The 27,989-nt window shown below is 44.8% G+C and overlaps 1 protein-coding gene across 1 annotated transcript; it reads left to right on the forward strand.

The window, feature by feature from the left end:
- The first annotated feature begins 831 nt into the window (after positions 1 to 831).
- On the forward strand, positions 832 to 27,822 carry LOC112952663 (follistatin-related protein 4-like). Its single transcript, XM_026045565.1, has 9 exons — positions 832 to 1,026; positions 14,295 to 14,415; positions 18,775 to 18,936; positions 19,802 to 19,936; positions 20,649 to 20,675; positions 24,974 to 25,092; positions 26,875 to 27,024; positions 27,630 to 27,737; positions 27,790 to 27,822. The coding sequence occupies exons 1-9, from the start codon at positions 832 to 834 to the stop codon at positions 27,820 to 27,822; spliced, it is 1,050 nt and encodes a 349-aa protein (XP_025901350.1).
- Positions 27,823 to 27,989: the final 167 nt, after the last annotated feature.

A 27,989-nucleotide genomic window follows, 5' to 3' on the forward strand; every position in this document is an offset into this window, starting at 1 on the left:
TCAAGGCCTCCTTGTTTCAGAGCCAAAAAAAAAAAAAACCCAGCCATGGGAATGATAAAATTGTGCCTGCTGCAATTTTGACAATGTGTCCTGATTGCCCTATTGCTTGCTCACCCTTGCTGAAATGCCTAATAATGACTTATCTGCGGTGACAGCAGTTGCAGCATCAAATGTCTCACCTATCTGTACAGCCGCATATGGCAGAATATGCAGGCACGTCTTTAGGAGCAGTGGCCGGAGGAGAATGATGTGACACTGGTGTGGTTTCAAAGAAATAAAAAGCCCTGCTGCCTCAGGCATTTTTTTTTTCCTATGGTACATATAAATCGAGGTAACGGGATTTTTCACTTTAAATAAAGCATAGGAAAGCGTCTCAGTGCTTCGCTTAGAGGAACCTCTGTATCTCAGGTGCCACGTGTAGCTGTGTGTGGCAAAGGCGCTGCGAGTTTTCTTGTCTGGCGGCTTCCTAGTGTTTGGACGGTTTAGAATAAGGTTTATTTCTGTTTCAGCGGATATGTTCTTATCTTAATTGTGCTTTATCTGGATAGAACATGGAGAACTCTTGTGGCTTTGCAGAGGATCCCGGCAGGAGTCTCTAGACCCCAAATCAGGGTGCTTAAGACAGGAAAGCCCTGGRGCATCCTCCCCATCCCTTTGCTTTGGATCCTGCCACCCTGTTCACGAGGAATGATCCGGGGAGCTGGTGCTGGCTGCTGTGCTTGCGGTGGCTCCTCCCTGCCCTCCCGCCCAGGGAATATCCGCCCGCTTGGAGCAAAATCCCGCGGAGCAAAACCCCGCGGCGCTGGCGGGCAGCAGGGAGCGCGGGTGCTAATGCCGTCTGCTTGGTTGCCTTTTGCAGAGGTGGTTCAGCTGAGCYTGCCCGAGGAGCAGAGGGTCAGCGTCAGCACCGTCACCGTGGGCCTCAGCACCGTGCTCACGTGCGGCGTGCGCGGAGCCCTGCGGCCGCCCATCATCTGGAAGCGCAACGGGGTCGTCCTCAACTTCCTCGACTTGGAAGACATCAACGTGAGTCCCGAATCACAGAATGCTGAAGGTTGGAAGGGACCTCTAGAGATCWTCTAGTCCAATCCCTGCACGCACAGGGTCACCTAGAGCACGTGGCACAGGGCTGTGTCCAAGCACGTTGGGAAGATCTCCAGAGAAGGAGATCTTCACCCAGGAATCAGCTTGGGGATTTTCGGCTTTAGGGTGCTGATGGGTTTGAGGGAATGGTTTTATTTCCTTGTTGTTACGGAAAATGGAAGCTGGCATGATATTCGGTTTTTATATGAATTTGTCTTAAGGAGTGAAAGCGGAGTGGTGTAAGCAGCTGAGAGCACGGCTGCAAGAGCGTGGCGTTAGGACACCACGTCCCAGCTGGGAAATAACCTGGCAATTGCTTTGCACTGATACGTCATCCCTGGCTGCTCACTGACTCTGGCAGCCCGGGATCCACTGGGAGCCATCCCGGAAATCCCAGGGGAATGAGCTGCACAAACCTGGACTTGCCAGGTATCCCATTCCCTGGACAGCAGAACAGGTTCATCCAAGGGATGAAACGCTACACTTGTGGCTGGCAATGCAATCTCTACTGTATCTAACTCAAAATATATATATTTTTTTATTTTTCCTATTTCACCTGCCTTTCAGTGTATTCTCCTCTCATACCCCTCATAGTTTTGATGAGCAGGTTTAAAAACAGGATTATGCAACAGGGTGCAGCTGTCCCCTTGCAGGGGAGCTGGATCTCCAGCTTTAAGGGCTGAGCTGAGGTATGAGTCATAGTTTGCAGTAAAGACAATACCTAAATAATGGTATAAACCTGCTCATTTATTTAATAACATTTGATTATAGAGAAAGCAGAAAGTAGTGTACAGAAAATATGGTCTGTATTTCACTTCTCTTTGCATTAAAGTACCCAGTAAATCAGGTTTTATTTTAATTACACTACAGCAAGTGTTGATTTATATTTTTGTTCAGCTCTTGTTAATTTGATACCCACTCAGTTCTGTGTTGTTACAGTCAATAATATAGCTCCCTAAACCCTTGTCTATCCAGGACTGCTGAGATGTGAAAAATCTTTGCTCCACTCTTCTGCATTAATGCATGAAAATTACAGCACGTGGGACGGGCGCATTGCCCTGCAAGGCAGCTCGGTGTTGTCGACTACACTGCAGTAAGAGCATTTTGTGTGCTGCATATAGATGGTTAATGTACACACAAGATGTGTAATTGCACCCCTCGGAACAGCCCTGCCTTTCACCAAAGCAAGTATTACCCTCGCTGAACGCAAACCCTCGCTGTTTGCAACACTGCATTGACATGCAGCGTGGATCCCCGACACATCCCGCCCTAATGCTGGCCTGGGAATGTGAAGGAAATCCATGGAAAGCTGCCCAGAGAGGCTGCACAAACCAGGTTTTCGGCGGGTGTGCGGCACAGCAAAGCGCGTTGCTCACACAGCACCGTCCTGGGCAAAGACTCCTTGCAGGGGATCTGTTTCTTGACATGCGTGAGGTGTATGAGGATCACACGTGCTGTGGTGCAACAGCCTCGGCAGCTTTGTGCCAGGCGAGTGTCTACTGTCTTCTGCCACTTCTATTCTTTAGATAGACCTTGAACATGTATTTTTAGACTGAGACTTSTTGTTGAGTCATAGACTGGGCTGTTTTTTACAGTGAGATTCAACAGTTCTGCAATATAATTCTCACATAATATGGGGGGGGTAAGAGCTCGCCTTAGATTTTTTTCCGTTAAAAATTATTAAAATTCTATACGTTTATATTATCTTCCTGAAATCTTGGTGATGATCACATGAGTCTTTAAAACATATTGAAGGTTCACATGTGAGCCACACATAAAATGGTAGTGCAGGGACTGCAGTACAAACAGGGACTGCACGGGGATCCGATCCTTCATTTTGTGACTCCTACTATTTTAATCTATCAGGAATAAATTTTGAGGCTTAGATGCCACTTACTGTCTCCARTATCATCGGTCAAGTGAGTTTCTTGAATTCACAATTAATTCTTTTTTGTTTGTTATTATTGTTATTAAATGTTAAGAGGAAGGGYTATGTCCATGCCCGTAAAGTGACTGGTTTCTCAGTTCTTGAAGACACCTCTGGCCAGTCACATGCACCGCAGCAGCAGCAAACCCCTCTCGATCTGTTGGAGCTTCTCCTCTTCCTAATATACCAGTGAGAAACGATATCAAAGGGGCACTCGGAGATTTTAACAAGGAAGAGAAACAGGATTTATTCCTCAACATTAATGTTTCATGCGTCTGTTTATGATCCCTCTCACCTTGTCATAAAACACCTGGTATTGCACATCAACAGTTTCTTAAGCTAATAAACACCTCAGCACCTTTTTCGTCTTTAATTAAAACTATAAAGCTTTTTATGTGCCTTCTATATCACTGCCATCTGTATTCTTTTCTGGTCACCCCAGGTGACCCACGTTGGGGACACTGAACTTTTCCCTTTCCTCCTTCACCATGAGGAGTGCGCAGGGCTGTGGAGCTTGGCTGTGTCCCATTGCTCCCCATCAGGGAAGGGTTCCTGGGTGCTTGAAGCACTTGCTAATAGCAGGGGTGAAGGGATGGTCATCGTGAAGCTGTGACTTCCACGTGGAAACATTGCTCTAATTCCTGTCTCAGTGCAAAGATAGCATTTTGGAAGACTGGAACAGGATCTCCAAATGCTGTTTTGCATTTGGAAAATGCAATAGCAAATTGAAACCTTATTCCCTCACCAGACAAAGCCATTCCAACAATCCATGCCCAGGAGACATTGACCAAGTTGATTCTCATCACAAGAAGTACTTGAGATGCTGTTCTGGGTTCAGTCTGTTGGGTCAGCTGGATGTGCAAGCTCCATGTGCTTGGTGCAAGCTCCATGTGCTTGGGGGTTTGGGGTGTTGAGACATGTGAAAACCCAACCCAGCTGCACAGCTGGGCATGGGTGGCAGCAAACATCTCCAAGGCTCAGCCTCGGGTGGGGACACGAACTGGCATTAAGCGGTATCTATTTAAAGGCATTGGCAGCAGGAGAGTAAAGGCGGTTTGCTTCCTAATATACTTGAAGTCAGTTAATTAAATTACTTCAGTTTTCTTTTAGCATGCCTCAAGCAGAAACTCAATTGCATTTCTGCTTTTCACAATAAGGTTAGCAATTTTGCTAATTGGAAGTGCAACAGGAGATTAATTGCACCTTTTTCACTCGAAGAAAATCCTGCCTGCTCCTGGCGCGGTGGTAATCACGTGCGAACCTACAGGATATTCGCACTCTTGGAAAAATCCTCATATTATATTTCAATTAAACTCTTTCTCTTCTAAATACTAATGCTTATTCAGGAAATCAGTTGAAAATAGAAGCCTAATTCGGAAGAGAAAAGAGTCCTAAAAAGTCACTGAGTGCAGAAGAGCAAAGGCACCACAGGCAAGTCCTCTGCTGCCCCATTCTATTCTGAGCCAGGTTATTATCACGAGGCCAAGGGTGGTTCCAGACTCATGCTGGAAGGAGCAAAAACAGAGAGCAAAAACCTGCATAATCCTGCATTTACACAGAACTGAGAGCCTCAAGGTTATTACAATGCCTCGTTGTTGATGTGCCCYGTTTGAATCATTTTTTTAAGCAGTATCTTGATAGGCAACAAAGTATTAATCACTTTTTGTTGCTCTTTTAATCAGAAGCTTTCATAAACGACATATTAACATTTGTCTTATCTGTTAAGAACTCYGTTAATGAGTTGTCTCATAGCCCTTATAAAAGAGCCGTCTTCATGRCACATGTAATTAAATGATTTTTCCTGCAAACATTGAAGATTAATTTTTAGCGTCAAAGCATTATTTTCCATAAATATCATTTATCCATAATAAGCACCTTTGCATCTATACTGATAAAAAGTGATATCAACTTTCCTCCTGAAGAAAACGACAGTGAAGCTGAAGCTGATGAGATTGTGATTATAAATAGATGTGTGATTACAAATTGGGAAGTGGTTAAAATGTATTGCCTTTCAAAATAATATATGTTTGTTCCCAGGAACGTTCAGTATGTTTTCCCAAATACATAATTGCGAAGGCATTGCTCCACTGAAGTATAACAAACTCCTAACAGAGTCAAATGTATGGATACAGCACCCAGAGCACACTGTTTCACATGCCTTTTTATCCTCTCTACAGGTGCATATGGACATCTGTAAACAGAATTTATAAATGGAAGTTTATTCTTCAAAAGCATAGCAAAAACATGCAAACCACAGAAAAGAGAATATAAGCATAACAAAACAAATGTTACAGAAGAAAAGCAGATAAGAATGTGGTGGTTTAGCAGGTATCCTATGGGCAGCTAAGATGTAAATTCATAGATTATCTTTTGTTATTCACTTCACAGTAATCTGCACAGTTTAGCTCAAGTCTGGTTTAGGTCTTCAGTTCAAGAGCGTGCTTTCCAGTCCACATCATTCAAACAGAGGTTTCTGCATTTCTGCTGATGCCAGATGCAATGAAGTGAATTTGCTGTACAAAACAAATCCAAAGCCCTGCKGCAGGGACAGATGCAGGGCTCTAAAGTCCATTCCCTCCTGGTGGAAGGACATGGAGGAGTCCCAGCAGAGACGCTCGAGTCCTTCACACCTATTTTAGTGCTTGTCCTTCTGCTTGTTTGATGAAAAATCAATGCTTGTCCCTGGAAAGCACGCACCCAGGGGTTAACGCAGCGCGACGCAGCATTGGTTTGCTGCTGTCCCTTGTGTGCATCGGTTAGTTCATCTTGCAGAGGGCAAAAATAGAAGTCTCCAGTGAGAAGTCCATGTGCTRGATTTTGGAATAAATGTCTTGAGCRTTGCTTTCCCAAAGACCCCCTTTCCCAGCTTCCCAGTGTATTTTCRGCTTTGCATTACAGTCTTTATTGCGTTCATCAAGCAGCCCCTGAAAACAAACCCCTTACATTCTGTATTTGTTTTCTGTCTTAGTCTATTAGGCCAGCTGACAGTTGGACTCCTTTGGGAGGCTCATAAGCAAGATTGGTTCTGATAGCTTGAAACAGAGCTTATAGAATCAGAAGGGGCTCAGAGGGATGGCATAGGGTGGAGACCATGGGAAAACTCCTTCCCATATGAAACAGGGATTGCTGCTCCGGAGTGAGGCCACCCGTGCCCAGAAATAGCCCTGCCTCAATTTATGGGACCAGACCAAAGAGTGAGTTCCAGGATGACGGACAAAAAATTAAGGGAATTTAATTTTGCACCATATAAACATGCAGGGGCACAGATCACTTCTTAAATCAATTGCTCCTATTGCACATGCCTGTGTGCGCAGGGGAGAATTCATCTCCTTGTCGCCTTATTTACATATATATTTATATTTACGAATAACCATTTTCCATGAATAATTTTTGAAAACTGGGGCAAATAGCCTGCTTTTAAAATACGAGGCACTTGGATTAGATTTCCCATTAGAACAAGCTGTTTGAAGGAGATTCATTCCTGTTGATGTTTTTAATGTAGTCTCCACTGTTAAATAATAAAAAGGTCATGTGTTAATAACCCCACTTAATGCCCTACTAATAGAAATGAGACCATTAAAATGATCAAACCCTGTGCCATCCTAGATGTTGCAGTAATATGGTGGTGTGAGTAAATTACAGGAAGTTGTGTATTTAAAGCCATTTTTTTCCTGTTTAAAATCAAAGTTTAAGAAATTACACAGCACTTCTAGTATCTTAGGTCTGTGCAGGCTATAAAACTGGAGGTTAAGTGGAAAATTAATAGTTACTGTGTTTTCAGAATACAGAATCTCTCATTTTGCCCTAAWAAAGATCACAGGACTTGTTTCCGCTTGGTGCCTTCAGTAGAATATCTCATTTTTGGGTCACCGAGTGAAGTTTATTGGAGAGCATTGCAAATGCAAAAAATACCTTCCCAAACACTGTATTAGCTGTTGACCTGGTCCTAAGTGCACAGCAGGGCAGAAGGCTTCACCTTTCTAAACATCCCAAGTTTGGGAGGAAAACGTTCTTAAAAGCTTAGGGTCTTCTTGTTTTGTGTGACTTTTTAGAGGCATGTATGCCATGATTTTTCTCATTTTACTGTGTCTGAGACTTCTATATATAGAAGTCATCCATTCCTCCGTTATTATAATTGCAGAACTGTTTAAAAGTCCGTTTCTGTGTGTTTTAAGATGGAAACTTTTTTAGCTCACCAGCAGTCTCATGTTGTACTAAATTCTTTGAGCAGAATAACAAGAAAAGACAAATTAATACTCCATCAGGCTGTGTTTGCAATAGTTTTCTGGCATTTGCTTAAGGCTGAGTTTTTCTCCGTGTAAATTACTAAAATGATAGCATGTATAAAACCAAGAACAAATAGTATTAATGAAGCATAAGTTCTCAGCATGTCTCTGGAAATGAATTATTGAAAGGACCAAAGAAAGTGATTTAAGAGCCCATGACTAATTTAGTTTTTATTATTTTTTTATGAATCACTCATGAATCTATTGTCAAAAAGATCAGAGACATTTGATTAGCGTGGAAAAATCATTCTCAAAATGATAGCCATTGTTGTGGATTCTGCATAATAATAATCTCATTAAATGCTTGGGTACATTTTGTTTTAAAAGCCTGTAAACAGCACCAGAGAGATTCCAGGGAYAGGGGAGCAGGCAAGCACTTTTAAAGCAAACGAGTTGATAAATTGCAATCACTGCATTGGTTCCTCTTAAATGGTGGCACTGTTTCTTACCCTCAAGAGGAGAAAATCATTATCAAGATGGATATAAACCAGCTGTAGACCTAGAGGGTGGAAGATCTTGTGCTGTACCCACTATGAAGTGCCCTTGAGAGCTTGACAGCACGTGCTGTGGCCTCCCTTTCCTGCAGGACCTTGCAGARGACAAGTTGGGAAGAGGCAGGTAAGATCACTATGGAGGTCCTGGCCTTGCTGGGTCTCGACCCAGCCCTTGGCAGCTGCTYCTCATTGCTGTCAGCTTGTCATCATCGAGTAGAATTGCTGCAGGGCCTCCTCCTGTAGCTTTTGGGCAGATATTGGCCAGTGGTTGGGTGTTGAGGGGTTATGATCAAGGACAATGGAGGAGGTTTGGGATCTAAGGTAAGAGGGATATGGAAGGGGGCATCAGGTGCCCTGAAGCACCCAGGGCGGTGGGAGCCAGAGAGCTGCTGGGAGCTAAGGAAGGGCTGAGGTGTTTGTAGGGGGGTTCTGTGGTGTCGTGTATGTTGGTAGCACTTGGTCCTGTGCAGTGGGGGAGCTACCTCTCCTCTCCGCCTGTGGAGGAAACCTCAGACATGCTCCAGTGTTGGCCATGGTTTTGCAGCCCTGTGGYGCTGCACAAACAGCTCTCCCGACTTGTGTTTGCCAGGGATATTCTGGTTCTTTGGAAATTTCACTGGATTTAAGGCAGGCCATGGGCTTTCTGGTATTAGAGGGTCAGTGGTGGGAGGCCAGGGCTGTGTAGGAGCAGAGCTGGACTCTSATGGCTGCAGCTGGGAAGGACCTAATTTATGTAGACTCAGGTAGGTTTGGTTCAGAGAAGCTATTCCCAGGTTAGCTCTGCGATTATCTAGTTTATCTTTGAAAATTTGAAATGAACTGATTTAAAGCAATATAGGGGGGCTTAAGTTCTTGCAAGCCAGTTATGAGGGAGAAGGGGAGGCTTTCTGCTTTYGTGTTCCTGAGGGTTTTCTGTTCCTACTACCTATAGACAGCTATAAAGCAAGACTTTCTTTCCCAGATAGTGTTTGAGGATGACTTCAAAGTAATCAGCTTGAATCTACCATATGCCAGCTCCTCTGTATAGTAAGACTTCCTGGAAAACAAGAATTCCTTGTTGCCAAAAATGTGAAGGTGTTTTAAGAAGAGGGGGTGTCCCCCCTCTGCTGCCTTTGCTCATGGGTGTCAGAGCAGATTTGTGGCRTTAGTCACATATTGGATTTCACTTGAGACAGAATGTGAGCTAGGTTTACAGGCAATATGCAATGTTTTACACATTGCCAAGTGTGGTGTCTCAGAGCCCCAGCAGATTGCATGGCCAGTGAATGCATTAACGGGGAGGAATGGGATAAATAAATATGAAAAACCTTCTGTTTGAAGAGACCGATGCCTTGGGTAATCAGTAGTGATGGAAGGGAAATTCAATACAAAAAAAAGTACATACCCATTTTCTAGATTTCTGCTTTGCTATTTTTTGAAATAAACTGTGTGTGGTAGTACTTCTTTCAGATATTACTGTGTTTTTATCGATTTCAAATATAGTGTTTTGTTTTTTAAATCTTGAAAAGTTCAAATATGTTCTGAGATCGCTTCATCAGCCCTTTGTTTGAAGGGTAACTGTAAGACATGAGAGAAGCTCAGGAAAGGCAGGGAACCCTAATCCAGAAAGGGAGCGGGAAGGTGAGGTGAACTGCTGGCAAAGTCACTGTATCCTCTGTCACTCGCTGCCCTTATCAATTAGGAGAAGTTTCAGCAAGCTGTGCTTGTAATTTTTTTCTAACTGCCGGAATGTATCACACTATTTYAGGATGAAATCCATGAAGTGGAGGCGATGAGCTTTAGGGGCCTTTTCTGGCCTCTTTGATACAGTCTCATCTATTTGTAGGTGTTGGAGTATTTTCTGTGTTTTRCTTGTGTATTTTCATTAGGTCAATATTTTTTGCCTTCTAAAGTTTGATGGCCAGTGATAACCATTTGCGATGGAGCAAACCATGCTCCAGAAGTAACTTTTTGCTCTGCCCTTGATGTCTCTTCCTCTCTCGTGGGACTTGTTCCAGTGCCTCGTGGTTAGGAGTGGGTTTATTGAGCTGCTGCTTTCAGTGCCGAGCTTGTTGCAGAAATATCTTCCTTCATCTCCCTTCAGAGGTGGACTTKTTCTTCTTGCTGTACCTGGCCAGGCAGGAGCCGGTGCTGCCGCTAGGTTAGCTCGGCTTAAGCTTGTCTGGTCTTTGAAGCCTAATGTCATTCGTTCCTCCGGGGCTGGGAATAGGATGTTCCCAGCTCCCAGCGGGATGCACAGCACTCGCTGCTGCTCCCAGGCAGCCTCTGAGGCTGTTCTTCAAAGCTGTGGTATTTTTAGGGAGAAAAGAATCATATCACTATTTCGTAGATTCTTACTCTTCCCTCAGACTGCTTCACAGTGGCTTGGGAAGGCGGCTTTACAAGCCAGGCCTTCTAAAACGGAGCATACAGAAATGTTCCTCTTGTCTTCCTCAGGTGTTTGACCTGCCTGCCTCCCTCTTCCCAAGGAAGCTGCCATGTGCATTTGTGGGGATGGACAGATACAGACCCTGGAGCTGGCAGTGAGCTCAGCCCTCGCTCCAAAATCCCTTTGTGTTGAGGAATTCCTGAGCCTTGCTTGTTTGAGGAGCTCTTGCTTGTGTGAAGCACCATTTTTGACAGGACATGGATCCTTGTGGACCTGTGCTTGTGCTCTGCTCAATAAAACCACAGAAGACCATTTTCCAGCAACCTGAAATGGTAGCTAAGCTGCTCCCCATTAATGATTTGTAGCCCTGTTAGTGCAGGGGTAACAGCAGGGAAGGCACCTGGGAGCAACCTGAGTTTGTGCTGCGCCTGGAGGACAGAAGGGTCTTGGACCCATGGCACAGGCTGCTGAGGAACTGAAGACAGATTCACAGAATATTTAAGGTTGGAAGGGACCTCTACAGATCATCTAGTCCAACCTTCCTGCTCAAGCAGGCACACCTAGAGCATGTGGCACAGGGTGGCATCCAGGCGGGTTTTGAAGACCTCCAGAGTAGGAGACTCCACAACCTCCCTGGGCAGCCTGTTCCACTGCTCTGTCACCCTMACAGTRAAGAAGTTGCTCCTCACCTGGAGACGGAACTTCTTATGCTTCAGCTTGTGGCCATTACCTCTCGTCCTGTCACTGGCCACCAGTGAGAACAGCCTGTCCCCTTCCTCCCTGCATTCTCCCTTCCTGAACTTATACATATTAATCATATCCCCTCTGAGCCGTCTCTTCTCCAGAGAAAACAGGCCCAGCTCACTCAGCCTCTCCTCGTACAAGAGATGTTCCATTCCCTTAATCATCCTGGTTGCCCTTCTCTGGACCCTCTCCAGAAGCTCCACGTCCCTCCTATACTGGGGTGCCCAGAACTGCACACAGTACTCCAGGTGCGGCCTCACCAGAGCTGAGGAGAGGGGCAGAATCACCTCCCTTGACCTGCTGGCAACACTCCTCCTGATGCAGACAGGATCCCATTGGCCTTCTTGGCCACSAGGGCACACTGCTCACTCATGGTTAACTTGGTGTCAACCAGGACTCCAGTGCCAACCAGACATTCCATCTTCTGATGGTCTCGAGGTTGGGCTTTTGTAACTCTTCTAAATTTGCTTGTACAAAATACACACAGAAGGTGTTTCTGTGGAAAATACCATATATATATATATATATGAATCTAACAGTGAAATCTTTGTGTACTAATTATATCCACAGGGAAAAAATTGGGAGAAACCATAAATTGTGATTAAAGACCTCAGTGACTGTTGTGTTTATTTTAATTTTGTTACAAAACTCACACATCTCTTTGTAGTAAAAGTTCAGTACTGAACTTACATTTACTAATCCCTCTTTCCTTCCTCAGCCTCTAATGCTGTTCTTAGGTGAACTTGCGCTTTGTGTGTGCGTCCTTGTACAGGCAACATGTGTTCCTTATGTGCCCCACACTAATGATAAGGTGCTACCACCGTTTGGTTGCAGATTTGATTACCTTCTTGAAGCTCTAGAATTCAGAAAATAGTTTTAAAAAGTCATAAACCATGCTTTTACCAATAAAAAAAGCTTTCGAAGAAAAATGTATTTCAGAAGAAGAGAATCATRCTATAATCTTGCATCTGTTTCTTTCTATAAGGCTCTCTGCTWATATTAATACATTTGTATGCATTAAAAAAAAAAACAGATCATCCATAAAAAGACAATTACAGAGCACAAACCAAGCATTGATAAAACTTTTCTGAAATCTTATAGGATGCAACACAGTGAAAACGGAGAAGATTTTATTGTCCTATTTTCTGTAACTCTGTATAAATCATTCCATAAAAGTAGCTATCTTGGTTTTATTGATCTAAATTCAATCTGAGTTGCATGGAGATTAACTTTCAAAACTGTTATTAAGTACCCTTCGCTATGAGCATTTTTTCCATCCTGTGCAAAACGCTTGTTTTTTCAAGGTTGGTATCTCTTCTATTTGCAGTTACTCATGCATCTTTGCTTTCCAGCAGGAAACGGTTAGCTACCAGAAAACAGGCAAATCCTTAAAACAGAAGGATTTGAGTAGGTGTTTGTAATAACACATGAGGTGGTTTATCCAGCTTATTTCATTGTCTAGGTGCTGAATCTGCCTGATGGACATGATGGTGAGAATATTTTTGATGATGGATGAGTTGTGAGGACATCTAAGGATTTATTCTTGCTCTGCATGGTTCTGTGTATGCTCATACTTTTCCTTACCAAGTCTCAGTCTATTGGATTAGCTCCTAAACTGCAACCTTGTTYAGAGCTGAGCAATGTGGAGTCCAATATTTGGTCAATTTTTGTGCTGCTGTCAGGGCCAGAAGTCCCAAGGACCTCAGCCTGGCTGGAACATGCCAATATTAAGCAGGTYGAACAGCTTAAAAACATGTGAAATGCAACAAAAACCTGAGAGGGCAAGCAAGGAGGTCTGTCAGAGCAGAAGTGCATGTGGGAGGGTCGTGGATAGCAGAACTGTGGTGGCTACAGGTGCTTCTGTCCCCTCTCTGATCAAGGTCCCCTCTCTGGGAAGAATGAGCCTGTTGGTCCTATCTGGAAGCTCTTTGGCTTTTGGTATCTCCTCTTGTCTTTAGACAAGAGTGCTTGTCTCAAAAGTGGTCCAGCCCATGATGGAACAGCTCTTGCTCACAGTTTCTGGGTCACCAGTAATACCCTGAGTGGTGGTAGCTCCTGCACGTGCCCTGGGGCTGTTGAAAGGAATGGTGTAAGGCATCCATGTGCCTGGCTGCCATCCATCAAAAAATAAATGAGAAGGAAGTTCTTGAGTTCCAACCAGCAGATCTGGGTTCCTCCTTCAGGCTCTCTATCCTTACATGTTCAATTATTTTGTGCTGTAAGAGCCTCACAGTGGGTTTGCAGCTGCGGAGAGCCCCAGGGCATTGCCCTTTCCTTTCATTCCTTATGGCCCTGGAAAAGGGAGAAGGATGGTAAGAGATACAGCTTGGTGTAGAGCCTTTTTGCATTCAGCCCTTACCAGTGCCCACAGTGCAAATAGGAAGAGCTCCTTGGGTTTTGCTAGCAGACAAACCTCGCTGTCCCAGCCAGTCACACTCATCCCGCTGTCCTGAACTGTTCAGGCAGGATCTTAAGTTGAATTTCACTGTGCTTTGCTGCTGAAATCCTGTGAAGGGGTTCATTTAGTATGCTTCACGTGTGGCACTAATTAAAGCAAAATCATTCTTCAAACTCATTAACTGTAGTTTAAGTGTATCCTTTTGGGTCTGCGTAAAAACATAAACGTTTTGGAGCTGCTGCTGTCTGAATGCTCGTGGCATAACAAGAGAAGCTCCTCTGTATAGTGGTTGGTGCAATGGTTTCGTTTACTTGAAATAAAATCTTGAGCCTTTGCGCAAAATGTTCAAGTGCCAGAACTGCTGAAAACTTATATTCTCCCCCATCCACAATCAAAAATAGAAGTAAAGTGAGAGCAGGTGTGGGGTAGTAATAGCACAAATCAAAACATGCTGATTTGAAGGTCTTTTCTTAAAGAAAATGTTTTTTTCCCTTGTCTCCTGTCTCCCATCTAGATTTTTTTGACATAACTGACAGGCGTGTTCAGTTCTTTCTCATCAGCCCCGGGGGCTACTCTGTCTTTTATAAAAACTGGTATAGATGAAGGAAACTGTAACCCACCCAGAAGTTAGTATTTTATACATCTCAAGTTAGCAGGTAGATATTAAATTTCCCTATAAATTAGGTAGCAGGAGATTGCTATCTTTTTATGTGCAAAGAGCACCTTGTTAACAGCCAGCAGAAAAGTTCATATTCTCAGATGAGTTGCTTTGCCTTACTCTTAAATTGCTGCTCATTTTCTCCTGCATGGTGATTTATGAACTTTAAAACTTGCTGCTCGACATTCAAGCTGTGTTCCCAAGCTGGGAGGCGATCATAACCGCGCAAAACGCAGCTTGCTTTTGCGTGGTGCTTAAGGGTTTTGTTTTGTTTTGTGTTTTTTTTTTTTTTCCTGAAATAATAAGGCCTCTTTCCTGTCTTTTTGTTGCTCGCAGGATTTTGGAGAGGACGATTCCCTCTACATCGCCAAGGTAACGACCATTCACATGGGCAATTACACCTGCCATGCCTACGGCTACGACGAGCTGTGTCAGACCCACGTCCTGCAGGTGAATGGTTAGTAAATGTGCGACCACYCGCTGCAAACGTGTCCCCAAGCCCAGCTGCGTGCCCAGCCCCGCTCRCGCTGCAGGAGCCAAAGCAGCAGGCGGGGGCAGTCGACAGGAAAGGCAGCTTCCATGGGAGGTGGATGTATAGCCGTCCAAGCCTAGGCAGAGCCTGACCTTAAACCGAGCCATCGGTGCAGTTTCTGCAGAGTGAAGGGGGTTTTGGAGCCTCTTGTAGGCTGGTGGCTCCTTAATTGTTGCTTAAATGACTTCAACTTTCCAAAAGTTCACGGTATCACACAGGATATGGTCCAGCAGCCCCATCCAGCCGAGTTCCCTAGGGAGGGACCACACTGGTCCGTGTGAGTGGTTTGCCAGAGTTGTATCCCAGCACCACGGATTGCTTCCATGCAAAGAGGATGCAAAGKGCCCCAAGCTGGCACTCTTTTCTTGAAGTCTTGCTTTTTGCCTGGGCAAAAAATGGCATTTGGAGGGAAAATTCCGTAGAGAGCTCTGGGGATACCTGTCCAACTGCAAACGCTGGCTTGTATAAACCAACCCCACCAGCATTGCAGGTTCTTGATTAGAAAAATACCTCCAAATACTTTATCCAACCTCAGCTCTGGTGTGCATGGTTTTGAGTATGTAGCCTTGCAGGTGCTCCCCACCATGGCAAGGGCCCAGGGGAAAGTGCAGGCACCCAGCTCATTGCAGTGAAAACTGATCTAATGTTTYCACATCACAATTTGTCATCTTTTTGAGATAGTAAATGGCAAAGTCTCAGCAATCTGGCTAACTCGATTGCGTGTGCTGCAGCTGGGAAAATAGGTTTCCTTCCTCCAAGTGCTGTTTGTTTGATGAATGGCAGCCAAAGCACAAGCAAGTTAACAACTTAATCCCGTGTATATTATGTGATGTATTATGAGCCCGAGTGGAGTTGAGGTGGCAGCCAAGGCGTGGGCTTTCTCATCACAGAGACCTGAAGGCCCAAAGGTTGGAAATTAAAACCCAAGTGCCCAGAGCTGAATACAGCATGTGCAGGGGCTGGTTCGTGCCCTTGTGTCTGTTGCTTGGGTTTCACAGAATATATCATTCTTGTTGGCTTTCTTATGTTGCTATGTAGTCGGTAAGTATTGCAGAAAAACCCTGGCTTGCTAGAAAATGCTGTAGGGCCAGCAGAGTTGTCTTGATATCCCCGTGCGAGCCATTGGGCTCTGCAGAAGCGGGTCTTGGCCACGGGCAGAGTGCCTGGCGCTCTGCCCCGTCCCTGATCTGGCCACTTTCCTGGGGAAATGGCTCTTGCTTTCCTGGTGAGCTACCAAATGAAGGCAGGGCAGGACAAGCTGGCAGATTGGCCCTGACACGAGCGGCAGGAAGGAGCTGCTGGAAGCCAAGGTGGAGCTCGGCGGCTCCGCGCCGTGCCGGGGGCTCTCCATGTCTRCTTGCATCAAATGCAAAGCTATGCTTCAAATGTGGCTTGTTTTTTATTTTCTGTATTGGACTAAGATTTTAAGGCAGTGTGGCAGCACCGACTAAGGGCAGAGCTTGGAGCCCATCCTCTCAGCCATCTTCTGCAGTGAGGCTACTGCCTAGCAAACTCCAAAAGACAGGTTTTATTCTAGGAAAGCGATTAGATATTTTAAGAAATAAAATCAGAAGCGAATGAGGAAGAACTGAGTGGGGGGAAATGCTTTTCAACTGCATTTCAGATAATTCAGTGGCTTTTGAAGTTGGTGCCTCCTTGTAGAGAGCCCTTTTAGTCCCATCTGAAGCCTGTCAGCCCAGTGTACACAATGTTCTCTTCCTTACTGCCTTTCTGTACTGAAAAGAATTGGATCCTAGTTCTGTATGCTCCCTCAGAAACGTTTCATCTGATACGGTTTCTAATGCTATTAGAGACCTTCTCCTTTGTCTCTTTGGAGCCTAGCACTGGTCTGTAATAGTTCATCGATTAGGTGGAAAATTAACTTCTCCGTAAGTTTTATGCTTTGAGCCCAGCTTCAGGAAAAACTGGAAGTTTTCCTCCTCTGGGATGTGGTCGTGTCTGTGCAATAGCCACTGGGCTTGCTGGAGCTTCTAGATGTTAGGGAACACCACAAGTAACAGCCAGGTGCAGAGGCTGCCTTCAGACCAGCCAAAATGCAGATGCTTTAGGCAGAAGATACGAGGACCACAACACACAAATGTACATTGGCTCCTGTCTGCTGGGCAAGAACCTTGAAACACATGTGAAATACAGCACTGAGGTGGCATTTGTGGCAATGTTTGGCTTGTCATCGTCAAACTTACCACAGCAGAGGTAAAATTTGAGTTGGTATTTTTGTAYGCTCAACCCTTTGTGTTTGAAAGAATACAGGTTGGAAAGGCARCGCAGGGTCGAGAAGCAAAGAGTCACCAGGAACAGGTAGAAATATTGCTTGAAAAAGGTGTACAGCATGCTCACAGTRTAGGGAAGAATAGCAATTTATCATTTGCAAGGAAAAAAAGTTGCTGAGAATAAAGGATCTCATAAAATTGTAATCGACTATGAGAACCGATAGCTTGCGAATTGAGAGACTGCTGAGTGGAAGGCATCATTTTCCTTGGTTTGAGCTCTCTGGAAAACATGCTGTATTCCTTGGATATAGTTTAAAAAAGCCATGTGATCGTCAGCCCAATGATAAGAAGCCAATAGGACAAACTTCCCAATATCGGGGATGCTTTAAATGCTGTCATGTTTTGTTCCTGTGGCTTTTCAAGGGAAAAGATAGAAGGCTTCAAATTCCTTTCAGGTCATAAATGCAAGGATTAAAGCAGCTGAAATACAGATTAAATAAGCCCAGAAGTGTGCAGGACCTCTAGCAGCAAATATGTTTTTGGGGCTTGATGCTGCCTCCTGTTCCCCTTATGAGCTACTTCATTGCAATGAGCTACAACTCTCATTGCAAGTGAGGCGCTACTGGATGTGCAGCTGTGGGCAACCTACCTAATCTCTTCCTTGTTCGAATGCTGCCTTTTTTTCCTGCCTTGCTTAAGGTAATGGCATTTTTGTATTGCTTTTGGCTGTGGCCATAGTAATGGTTAGCAATGATGAATGTTCACCAAGGGAAATAGCAAAGGATAATGCATGTATTCCAAAGCCGGGATCTGAAATCTTGCAAGTGTTAAGTATAACGTGCTTAGTTGAAATGTATTAACTTGTAGCAAGGGCAATTTAAAAAAAAAAAAAAAAAGTCTTTTGCTGTTGTCACAGGGCAGTTGCATGCAATAATTAACCCGTGCAATGAATTATATAAAACAAGTTAAGCTAATTCTCATCAAGAACATCAGTTCAGAATCTAGGAGCTACCCTTTGCAATACAAATCTGCTGTGGTTTTGGTTCTGCTAGTGAAATATGTGGGTTTCTGAGAATCAGACTAACATAGAATGAGGCAAAATATCCCATGACCAATGCAAGTGTGCAATTTAAAGACATGTTTTTGCTAAAAGTCCCCCCTTTTTTTTTATTACGAATTATCCCTAGGCATTTTGTCTCAGGTTGCATTCAAACAATCTCTCTCTTAAAAGCTATCAAAAAAAAAAAAAAAAAACACAAGGCGACTTGAGGGCTTTCTGTCATGGCTGGTTTCATTCCAAGTATTAACCAGCACTGATGGCTTGATGCTTTTTTAAGCAGCTGGTGGGTGAGACAGAAGTAAAATATATCTCTCTTGTAAGGCTTGTGAAAGAATAAAAATAGAAATGGAAAGAAAGCTGTAAAGTGTATGCTAATGAGTGTAATTATTCAAGCTATCCCATACAGATATTGTGAAATAGGAAGGATGCTTTCCCTCTTCCCCCCCAAACAAACCATTTCAAATTCTTTAATGCATATGAGTAACCATTAAGAAATAGTTAATGGGTCAAGACTGCTTGATTTGAGCAGTGAAAGCAACATGATTGAAAATCAATGAACATGTTGTAAGTTGAGATATAATTAGTAGTTCTGCCTGTTGTGCATATTAAATAGTTCAGAAGGGAGCTCCTGAAACAGGATAAGTCAAACCTTGAAAGCTTCCCTCCTGCTAAAAAGTAGTAGTAATCTATAAGCCTTTTGTTGTTGTTCAGAATAAGAGGTAGTAAACATTTAAGCCATTCCATTAGATAATTGAAATGTTGAATAATGCAATATGTTCAAGAGGAGAAAGCGGTCGGGGAGTCTAATTCTTTCCTGCCTCAATTCAGTGAAGTTTGGGCATTTATGCTTTTATTTTTAGAGCTGCACGTATTAGACCACCCTCGTCAGGTGTCGGTGGAGGGAACTGCAGGTCCCTCACGCCCGTAAGGAAGGGAGGCGGTGCGGGGCGCGAACACCGCGGTGGATGCTGAGGTTGCTCCTTGTTCCCGCAGTGCCGCCCGTGATCCGCGTGTACCCCGAGACGCAGGCGCAGGAGCCCGGCGTGGCGGCCAGCCTGCGGTGCCACGCCGAGGGCATCCCCAATCCCCGCATCTCCTGGCTCAAGAACGGCGTGGACATCCCGCCCAAGCTCTCCAAGCAGCTCGCGCTCTTAGGTAGGAGCAGAGTCCCGACTAATTGCGGTGTCGTAGCTCGGGATTAACGGGATTATTTGGTGCTGCGAAGCACAAGCGCTGCTGCTGAGCCGGGGCGGTCACGTTTGTGTTGCATAACCCTCCTTTTTCCTTTTCATCTGCTCCAGCAAACGCCTCAAGAAATACAATATTGATTGCTGCGAGCAGAGCAGCAGTCTGTTAGAGCAGAGCGGGCCTGTCTCCCCTGCCTTGCCTCTTGTGTAAATTGGTGCAAATCAGAGGAGAAACCCATTGCACCTGGGATGCAGGTGACTTTTGACCCTCACCCAGTAGAGGAAATTTGGCCCTTTACTGGTCTAGGTCCTCACTGCTGAAGTACAAGCATAGAACAGGGAACACAATACACGCATTAATAGGCACAGTATTTAATTGCAATTTTGTGAGTAGCAGCCACGCAGAGATGTGTCACAGCCTTCAGCCAGTGCTGGCAATCCCAGCACAATTAGGTTGGTTCTTTCAAAATCTCAGCCTGACTTTAGGCAGTGCTCCCACTGCAGGGATCAGATGATGGGAGAAACTGTGTGGAACCTGCGTTTTTGCTGATTTGATGACAAACTGTTTGCAGTGTTGAAGTGATTATTATCTTTCCCTTCACTAAAGCTGACTCTTCTTTTACTACTAAAAAAAAAGAGGAGGAAAAAAAAAGGCAATGTCATTTACTGCTTGTACATGGTGTATTTCTGTGTTCATTTGTGGCACAGAAATCCAATGTGCTAATGCAAAGAAGCAAACAGCAGCTCATCACCTGTCTGCACGTGTGGGTCCCCAGGCGATGTGGGGCAGTTGTGGTGGGGAGGAACACTCTTTATGGATGTCTCTCTTGCAGCCAATGGAAGTGAGCTTCATATCAGTAGCGTTCGGTACGAAGACACGGGCGCCTACACCTGCATTGCCAAAAACGAAGTGGGAGTGGACGAGGACATATCTTCACTCTTCATAGAGGACTCTGCAAGAAAGACCCGTAAGCCTGATTTTCCATGCATTTGGCTTTTTAAGATTGACGATCTTTAAGGAATAATGACTTAGATGCAGTTTTGTAGTTCAGCCCGTTGCATGCAGTCTGTGGGGCTCTTGCTCAGGGTAGTGGCAGTTTTGTCTACCCATCAATCAGAGGACTGGATTCTGCTTTGAGAGGGTTTTGCAGGGGGAGATAATCTGCTCATCTCGAGCACTGAGGCCTTCTGTGGCTCAGMAGGGTGGACATATGCTATGGGCCATGTCTTTACTGGAGTAATAATGTGATAATGCTTTTAGCTATCAAAGAATCCAAAACCTAGTAATATTTTATGCAATGATTATTTCAGAAAATAAATTTCATTGATTTTCTGTACCAAACTTCCTAAAGCCAGTTGCAAACCAAAGCTTGCAAATGTTTATATGCCTAGGGGGAAAAAAAGAGCCGAATGAATTATTTATTTGGCCTGTATTTACATCACCAAATAGTGAAATAGGTTTCTCCTAGTGTGAAATTATCTTCCACTTCCAAGATGAACACCATCCTTCCCATTCTTTCCCAATATTTTAGTTTATCTGGATTAATGTTAGAGTTGTCCCTACTTAAACATTTCATTTAAACATGAGTGTTACTTGCTACAATGAAGATTTTGACTTTGTTTTTTGTTGTTTGTTTTTCCTGGCTATTTTCTGGCTCTCCCAATTTTCTGATGCTGCAGTTGCAAACATACTGTGGCGAGAGGAAGGTACTGCAGTAAAGTTCTTTTGTTGTAGTGATAATGTGCTTGTCTGCTTTAATAACTCCATAATGGGCCATTCTCCACTGACTGCCACTAACTCTATCAACCTTCACAGTTATCAGATTAAGTACAGACCAGTGACTTAAAAGCTAAGCTATTCAAATAGGAAATATCGTGCCAGCGATAAGTCTTGTAGATAACTTTGKTTTTTGTACTGTAACAGGTGACATAAAATATTTAAAAATGAGAGTTTTATATAAGCTGGTGCCAAGGAAGTAGCCAGAGACTCTCAAGAAATACTAATAATTGTACAAGTGTCAAAATTGCTCCCCAATTACCATAACTGAACAAACTAAGGCATCAATTCAATGCACCTGCATTTTTAAGCAAGCAGTCCAGGCTTTTCCTCCTCAGTGCATGTATTGATGTTTGCTAGGAAAGAACAAAAATGAGGTTTCTGTCTGTTAGGCAAAAAAGAGAAGAGAAAAAAAAAAAGGTTTTGCTTCCTTCTGTCCTTTAAATCGATGCAGGGTAAAGGTTGCCCCATTTCTCCTTGTTTTAATTGGCAGTTCAGATCTCTCGTTTGATCAGACTTATAGCGTGCCCTGCCCAAGGTCAGCCTCTGTGTATGTTGGTGGCCGGTGTGGAGGAGAAGCCTCCCACCCAGCTAATTGGCTCCAAGGCAGGATCGAGGCGCTGCACGTGGGGCYTGATCTGCCTTAGCTCGCGCTGTGGCCGCACAGGAACGCGCGGCTCTGCACGAGCACCCAGCTACGGGCAACCCCACGGTGCCCAAAGCGCGGCCACTTCGCTGGGAGGAAACGTCCTGGCCTCAAATACAGTTTTAAATGCACTGTTTGCATGCAGGGCAGCCTGCTCCTCGCTGACCTGCTCCTGCAGAAGCACTGGGTTTGCAGAACCACTAAGAAATTAGTTGCAGAAAGTCTTATAATTATCGTTCCCCTAAGCAACATGGAATTGCTGTTTAGCAGCTTTGCACATTTTAAATATATGGGCAATTAACTGGGAGAACGCAGGCAGGAAAAGCAGATTTACCATTGATGTTCTTAAAAATAAGTGTGTATCTTTAGAACAGGATTATTCTCCTCTCTGTATCGTTATATACTATTTGATCAGCACAATCATTTGACACCAAGAACCCACTGAACAAATGCTATAGCATGCRAAACCTTGGCACGAAAAGCTGGGAGAGAGGGATAGTATTTTTATTTTTACATCTCAATGTATTCAATTTTTAGAACAAAAATTCTCAGTAGAAATATTAACAAGTGGATTGGTAGACTTGAGCTCCTTTAAAATGATCACATCCTTGTGCCTGCAAGGCTTGTAACAACCAAAGCTATTGGTAAAATGCATATTATAAAAAGGTATGTTGCATAAAACAGGCTTCTGCTCCCAGTCCAATTCTTTATGCAATAGTTGGTCATTTTAAAACTCAGTCTATCAGTCTGACCTGACAGCTTCTCACCGACGCGCGCGACTAAAACCTCAGGCAATGAATGCACGTAGTGGTGTCAGCAGCTGAGCACTCCTGGAAGCACAGGCAGTGTATAGGCAACGTGCACCCCAGGTTCCAGGCATATGCATTTTGTGCAGAGGAAACTATGGGCAGCCCCTGTGTGATTGCCAGCTTGCTTTAATGCCAGTGCTCATTTTCACAGTAGGACTGCTCGCTCCCCRCTAAAGGCAGCGGTTGGCACCAACAGGCAAGCATCAATTATGTAAACGTGCCTTTAAAAAAGGAAAGCTTGTTTATAACCAAATAGAGATGCTAAAATACTTCCACGCATTTTGATTAAACTGAGGAGAATCTGAAGATCAGAGGCCGGTGCCACCGGGTCAGCTTTGCCCTTTGGTCTCGTGAGAGCCCAAAGCTCTTGCTGTTGGGAGCTCTCCTCCTAGATCCCAGCTTGATCCAGCAAGTGTCTGTAATTGCATCTGTTGACCAAAAAGGAGAAGGARAAAAAAGAATAGAGCCAAACTTCCTCTGGAATGGTTAGAATAAAGAGTTCTTATGTTCAGAAGGCCTCTCCATGCATTATTTTTATTCTTAAGCATGTATTTCATAAAGTGTGGGGCTTGTTTGTTTTGAAGTAGCTGAACCATCTATCCCAAAATGTCCCTAATTACAAAGGAGAGGAGAAAAAAGAAAAACCCGGTCTGTTAGTCACCCTGCCCTGAACTACTCCCTGCTTGCCTTGTAAAAACTGTAAATACCACCGCTGGCTGGTGGCCTGTGTAACTGCTAGCTTAACTAGTGAAAAACCCGCTTTGTTTAAAAAATAATGAAAAAAATTACAGACTGCAAGAGCATTTTAATTTAATACATTAAAAAGAGGGCATCTTCAATATATGAGTACTACTAGGGCTTCCTGCCTTATTTTAACTCGTCGGCACCATTTCTACTGTAAAAGAAGCAGCGTAACTTGCCCAGTCACTCGCTGTAACTCTCCAGAGGTGAAATCATTACTAAAGTGTTTTAGTGATTAATTAAGATCAAGGACAACTAAATTCTGAAATGTGCGCTCATATTGTAATCAGCTCATCAGATAAAATCGCACTGCTCTCATGCATGAAAATATTACTGAGCAGCTTCACAACTGTCAGAACGTATTGCCTGCCTGGTTTTATTGCCTAGGATTAAGAAACTTTATCCTTAGGAAAATATGTGCACTCATTCCAGGCAGGGTCAACTTCTGCTCTCTGCTCTGTATCCTCAATTCCCCCAGAGGAGGGAGAGAGCTGAACATATACCGGGAAATTGGTAGGGAAATTGGTAAACAACGTGGATTTTGGTCCATTCTGCCCAGGTGTGATGTTTTGACACAACATTTTGGAAAAGTTAGGGCAGAGGCAGGAAGCGTGTAGTTCCGAGTGGGAGTTGGGTAGGTTTTGCTCCGTGCATGATCCCTCACCGTGGCATCGCATCCAGGATCGCAGCTCCTGTCTCCGCCTGATGCCCTAACTGGGGTATTTCGGGGTATGGTTGAGAGAGACCCGACCTGAACGTTGTCAGCACAACCCACAGCTCTKGCTGACAAGCTGCGCTCCAGCCACCTCTCTGGCACGAGAAAAGGGGTGGGTTTTGGTTTTTGGTTTTTTTTCTAGTCCAAAAAACTAAAAAACTCAAGACAAATGTCTCACTAAAATATTCTTTTTATGAAATTTTCCAAAAAGGCATTTATCAAATTGTACTTTTTTGTGCCTTAAAGCTTTGCTGGGATGATTTAGGCCTTAATCCTGCCACCGCTGGCACAAGCTCAGCGGGTCCGAGCCTGATCGGTGCCCTTGCCCCAGGGAACGCGGATTTCCAGGGGCAGCAGGTCCCTAATTCCACGTTCGGGCCTCACCACGGAGCACTGACACATACCCCGTGCCAGGACCCGGCGTGACCAGGGTCCTTGCAAGCATTCACTGGTGGGACAATGTGAAAAACAAATAAGGCACGCTTGGATCTTCCCAGCCGGAGCACTGGGAAAAGATCCTCACCATTTCCTCAAGATCCTCCATTGCCACATTTGCATGCAGCTGAAGAAGAGCTAAATTCACGGTGTTGGGAGGCGTTTCTGCTGGGCAGAAGTGGGACAATGCGATCTCCTGGGAGCACCGCAGCGACAGGCAGGTTTCCAAATCTCCTGGAATGCCCCAGTTGGATCAATGAGTGCTGTTGCGATGCTGAGATATTCCACRTTTGTGAATTACAGTTTGCAAAATTTCAAAAATGCGTTTGTTTTGGTGGCTCTGCTTACTCCATCTGATGGTTTAGGAAATAAATAAACTTTCATTAATGGAACACATTTTACTTTTTTACTTCCAGTTCCAAAAAAAGTCAGATTAATTTTAATGGAACAGCTTTCAGATTAATTTTAGCTAAAGCTTGTCTCTCACTTCTCAAATGATTAGCTAACTATTTTTAATGAAATCATAGAGGGGAAGAAAAAGCTCTAAAAAGCTGTAAAGTGAGGAGTTCGCATATCATATAGGGGCTTCTTTTATTCACCTATGGGCATGGTCCTCATGCACAAGACCAGGAGCTGTTTGCTTGTGCGCAGCTGCTGCCACCAAGGCGATGCATTTTTGAACCTGTCTGTACCTCCTCACTCCTCGAAGCCCTTGTTGTTACATGAAACTTGATTTTGTGAATGCACCAACTGCATCCAAACGACCAACTTCTATGTAAGGCAGATCTTGTTCGTTGGGGGCAGAGGGGCAATTACTCTTTAAAAACACCCAAACCATTCGAGACGCGTGCAAAAAAATCCTCCTCGTCTTGCCTTTTCAAGGCCTCAGCGTTGGGAACGTCTTCTACGTCTTCTCCGACGATGGGATCACGGTCCTGCAGCCCAATGAATGTGAGATCCRGAGGCACATCCGGCCGGATGAGAGGATTTTCACCAGTTACGTAAGTCCTGCGCCCTGCCGTGTTCGTGTCATTTGTCATCTGTCTTCGTGTAAAGGTGGTCCTGCAAAAACCCTAAAGAGGAACGTTTCCCTTGAGCAAGTGTCCAGCAGAGACTTTGTGAATGCTCGGGAGATGCAGATACAGAAACGGAGAGAGTCCCAACTTTCCCTTGCCAGGGCTTGCTCATCCCTGCTGCCAGGTCACGTCCTTGTGATGTGTCCTGGTCACAATTAGGCCGGGAGCAGAGGGATGTTCCCAGCTGACCACAGAGCTCTGGCATTGCTGGATTTTAGGCTCCTTAGTCTCCAGATGATGCCATAAGGTGAGTGCTGCCAGGTCCAGCTCTTCTCAGCTGTCAGACCAGCCCTAGTCCATACCCTGGAGATGCCACCAGCCACAGGGAGACTTTGTCCTCGTCTGCCCACAGGTTGCTTCTATCACAGGAAACTTTTTGCTATAGTCACTGGAGTTTAGTGACCTTCACACTGCACTGCTGAGGGTCCTCTTCTTGGAACCTAAGAGAACTGCACATGTTACAGACCTGCTGAGGAGGACTATTAACATCCCACGGGGAATTTGACTGCCGTTATGAGGGCGAAACATATGCAGAGATTTCCATTTTTTCCATTTTTCACTTGCAGATGGACCCATTTTTCCATGGGTCCATCTGCAAGCACCCCAGGGAATGCGGGAATGAAGGGCGGTGGTTTCCCAAACCTCARGCCCCCGCACCATGGGCAAGGATCCCTCAGTGACTCTGTGCTCTATAAATCTCAATAAATTCACGGTTAACGTTCTTTCCCCCGTGGGAGTATTTTAATATATCTTAYTGGAAATCCAGCTTACGCTGCTCACCCCGAGGTTAGCGCTTGCCACGGATTTATTATTAAACCCTCTTTGCACCGTCGCTCCTCCGGGACAGGCGCCTCGTGGCTCAATTCCAAAGAGGGGTAAATACTGCCGAGGTGGTTCAGGAAAAAGCACRGGAGAAAGGGCACGGAAAGAGAGGAGGGCCTTGCTCTCATTACCTGTCTGCCTTTCTGAGACACCTCTGAGAGGTTCTTGCAGACATCACGGGGGCCTTTGCCCTCAAAACCTCTGCAGATGCATTTACCATGGGGAGGTGATGCTCTTCTTTAAAGTGCTCCAGGTCCTCAGGGTCCCAGGGTATTGCTGAGGCTCATCCCAGGCTTGTATGGGATTCAGCAGTGAAGCATCAGACACAAAAGTTGGCATCAGGCAGCTGTAGGCAGGATTTTGCCYCAAAGATGCTGTTCCTTTTGTCCCTGTGTTACAGTAAGAGGCTGTAGGGCCCTACTGCCCTTTCCTAGGGCACAAGAACCCTGAAGAAAGCTTTTCTGGACCAAATATGATCAAGAGTCTTAGGAAAACTGTAAAGCTGTAATTCAAACAATGTAAATCACTGTATTTTCAAAGCACAGAGTTATATTTCTCTTGCTAATATACACTAACAGCACTGCAGGTCTTGCCATTCCAGGGCATGCTTCAAAAGCAGCTCCATAGCCTGTGGGCTTACTTAAATTCAATGCAAGTCTGCAGCACGTTCAGCTGTTTAATGTCACTAGGTCGAGCCAGGCTGCGGTGTGGCACCTAAAAAAATATTCTTTCATATTTTCTAGGAAAAAGGAGGAAAAAAAAAGTCATCCTAATAAAATTGCTGTGGAATTTTTCCTGTGGTTTTCGAGAGTAAACTTCTTGCTGCTCCAAGCCCTGACTTGCAGTAATTAAACAGCTTCTCCTTTTGCTTTTTCCCCTCCTCAGGAAGAGATCTGCCCCAGAGGTGAAGGGGAGGATGCTCAGTCCTGCCTCTGGGCCTCTGCAGTGAACGTCAGAGACAAGTACATCTATGCAGCACAGCCGAGGCAGAACAGAGTAGTGATCATTGATACCCAGTCGCAGAAAGCYGTGCAGGTACCTGCCGGGGAAGCTCTTTATTCAGGGATGGCAAAAGGCTTTGATACGGGGAAAATAAAGTAGCTTTTTGCCCAGCAAATCTGCTGACCTCGCTCTTAAGCTGGGTTGTTTCCACCCGCAAAGCAGCACTGTGTCATTTGCTATTCTGTAACCTCGCTGTCCAAAAAAATCTCCTTTCCGGGCTGATTATTGTAGTCTCGGGAATGCGCCTGCAGCCAGGCTGGCAGCTATCTTGATAAAACAACACAAGAACAAATTTCTGACTTACGCTCGCTGAGCCACAGCCTGACCTCAGTTGTAAGCGGGTTGGGAAGAATGGGCTTCTGCAGGTGTAATTCAAGCAGAAATGGGCCCCTGATCTACTGGCCATAAGTAACAGGGTGTACTGGAGTGATGTCTGCGCAGAAGAGCGAGGCCAGCAGCTCGATTCCCTATTGCTGGTGCTGCCCCAGCTGATCTGGAGCTGATTGTGCAAAGCTGGGTGCAGTAGTGATACCTGGGAACGGCTGCAGTCAATTCGTATTCATCACGCTCGTATGTGACAGCCAGGTCACTCAGAAAATGCTTTTTTTTTTCTTTTTTTCTTTTTTTTTTTTTTTAAGTCCTTGGATGTTGACCCGTTACCAGCCAAACTGCATTATGACAAGTCCCACGACCAAGTGTGGGTGCTTAGCTGGGGAGATATGCAGAAGTCCTCGCCAACACTGCAGGTAAGTCCCCAGGTGCCCGGGCATTTTACCCTTTATGTACTTGGCATTGCAGGTAGCAAACTGGTGGTGGGCTGATTTCAAGTAATCAACAGCCTTTATTGATCTGGATATAAAGCTGTTCTTTAATTAGCCTGTTGAGGGTGTTCTATTCATCCCTCACCTGTCCATCCTCCTATATTTTTCCTGCTGTTTAATTTGTTGTTGAGCAATGCGTGTGCTGCAGGATGGCAGCAGGACAGTGCTCTTGCCATG

This window comes from Nothoprocta perdicaria, unplaced genomic scaffold, assembly GCF_003342845.1.
Source record: "Nothoprocta perdicaria isolate Ctin4 unplaced genomic scaffold, notPer1 scaffold_107, whole genome shotgun sequence".
NCBI classification, from domain to species: Eukaryota; Metazoa; Chordata; class Aves; order Tinamiformes; family Tinamidae; genus Nothoprocta; species Nothoprocta perdicaria.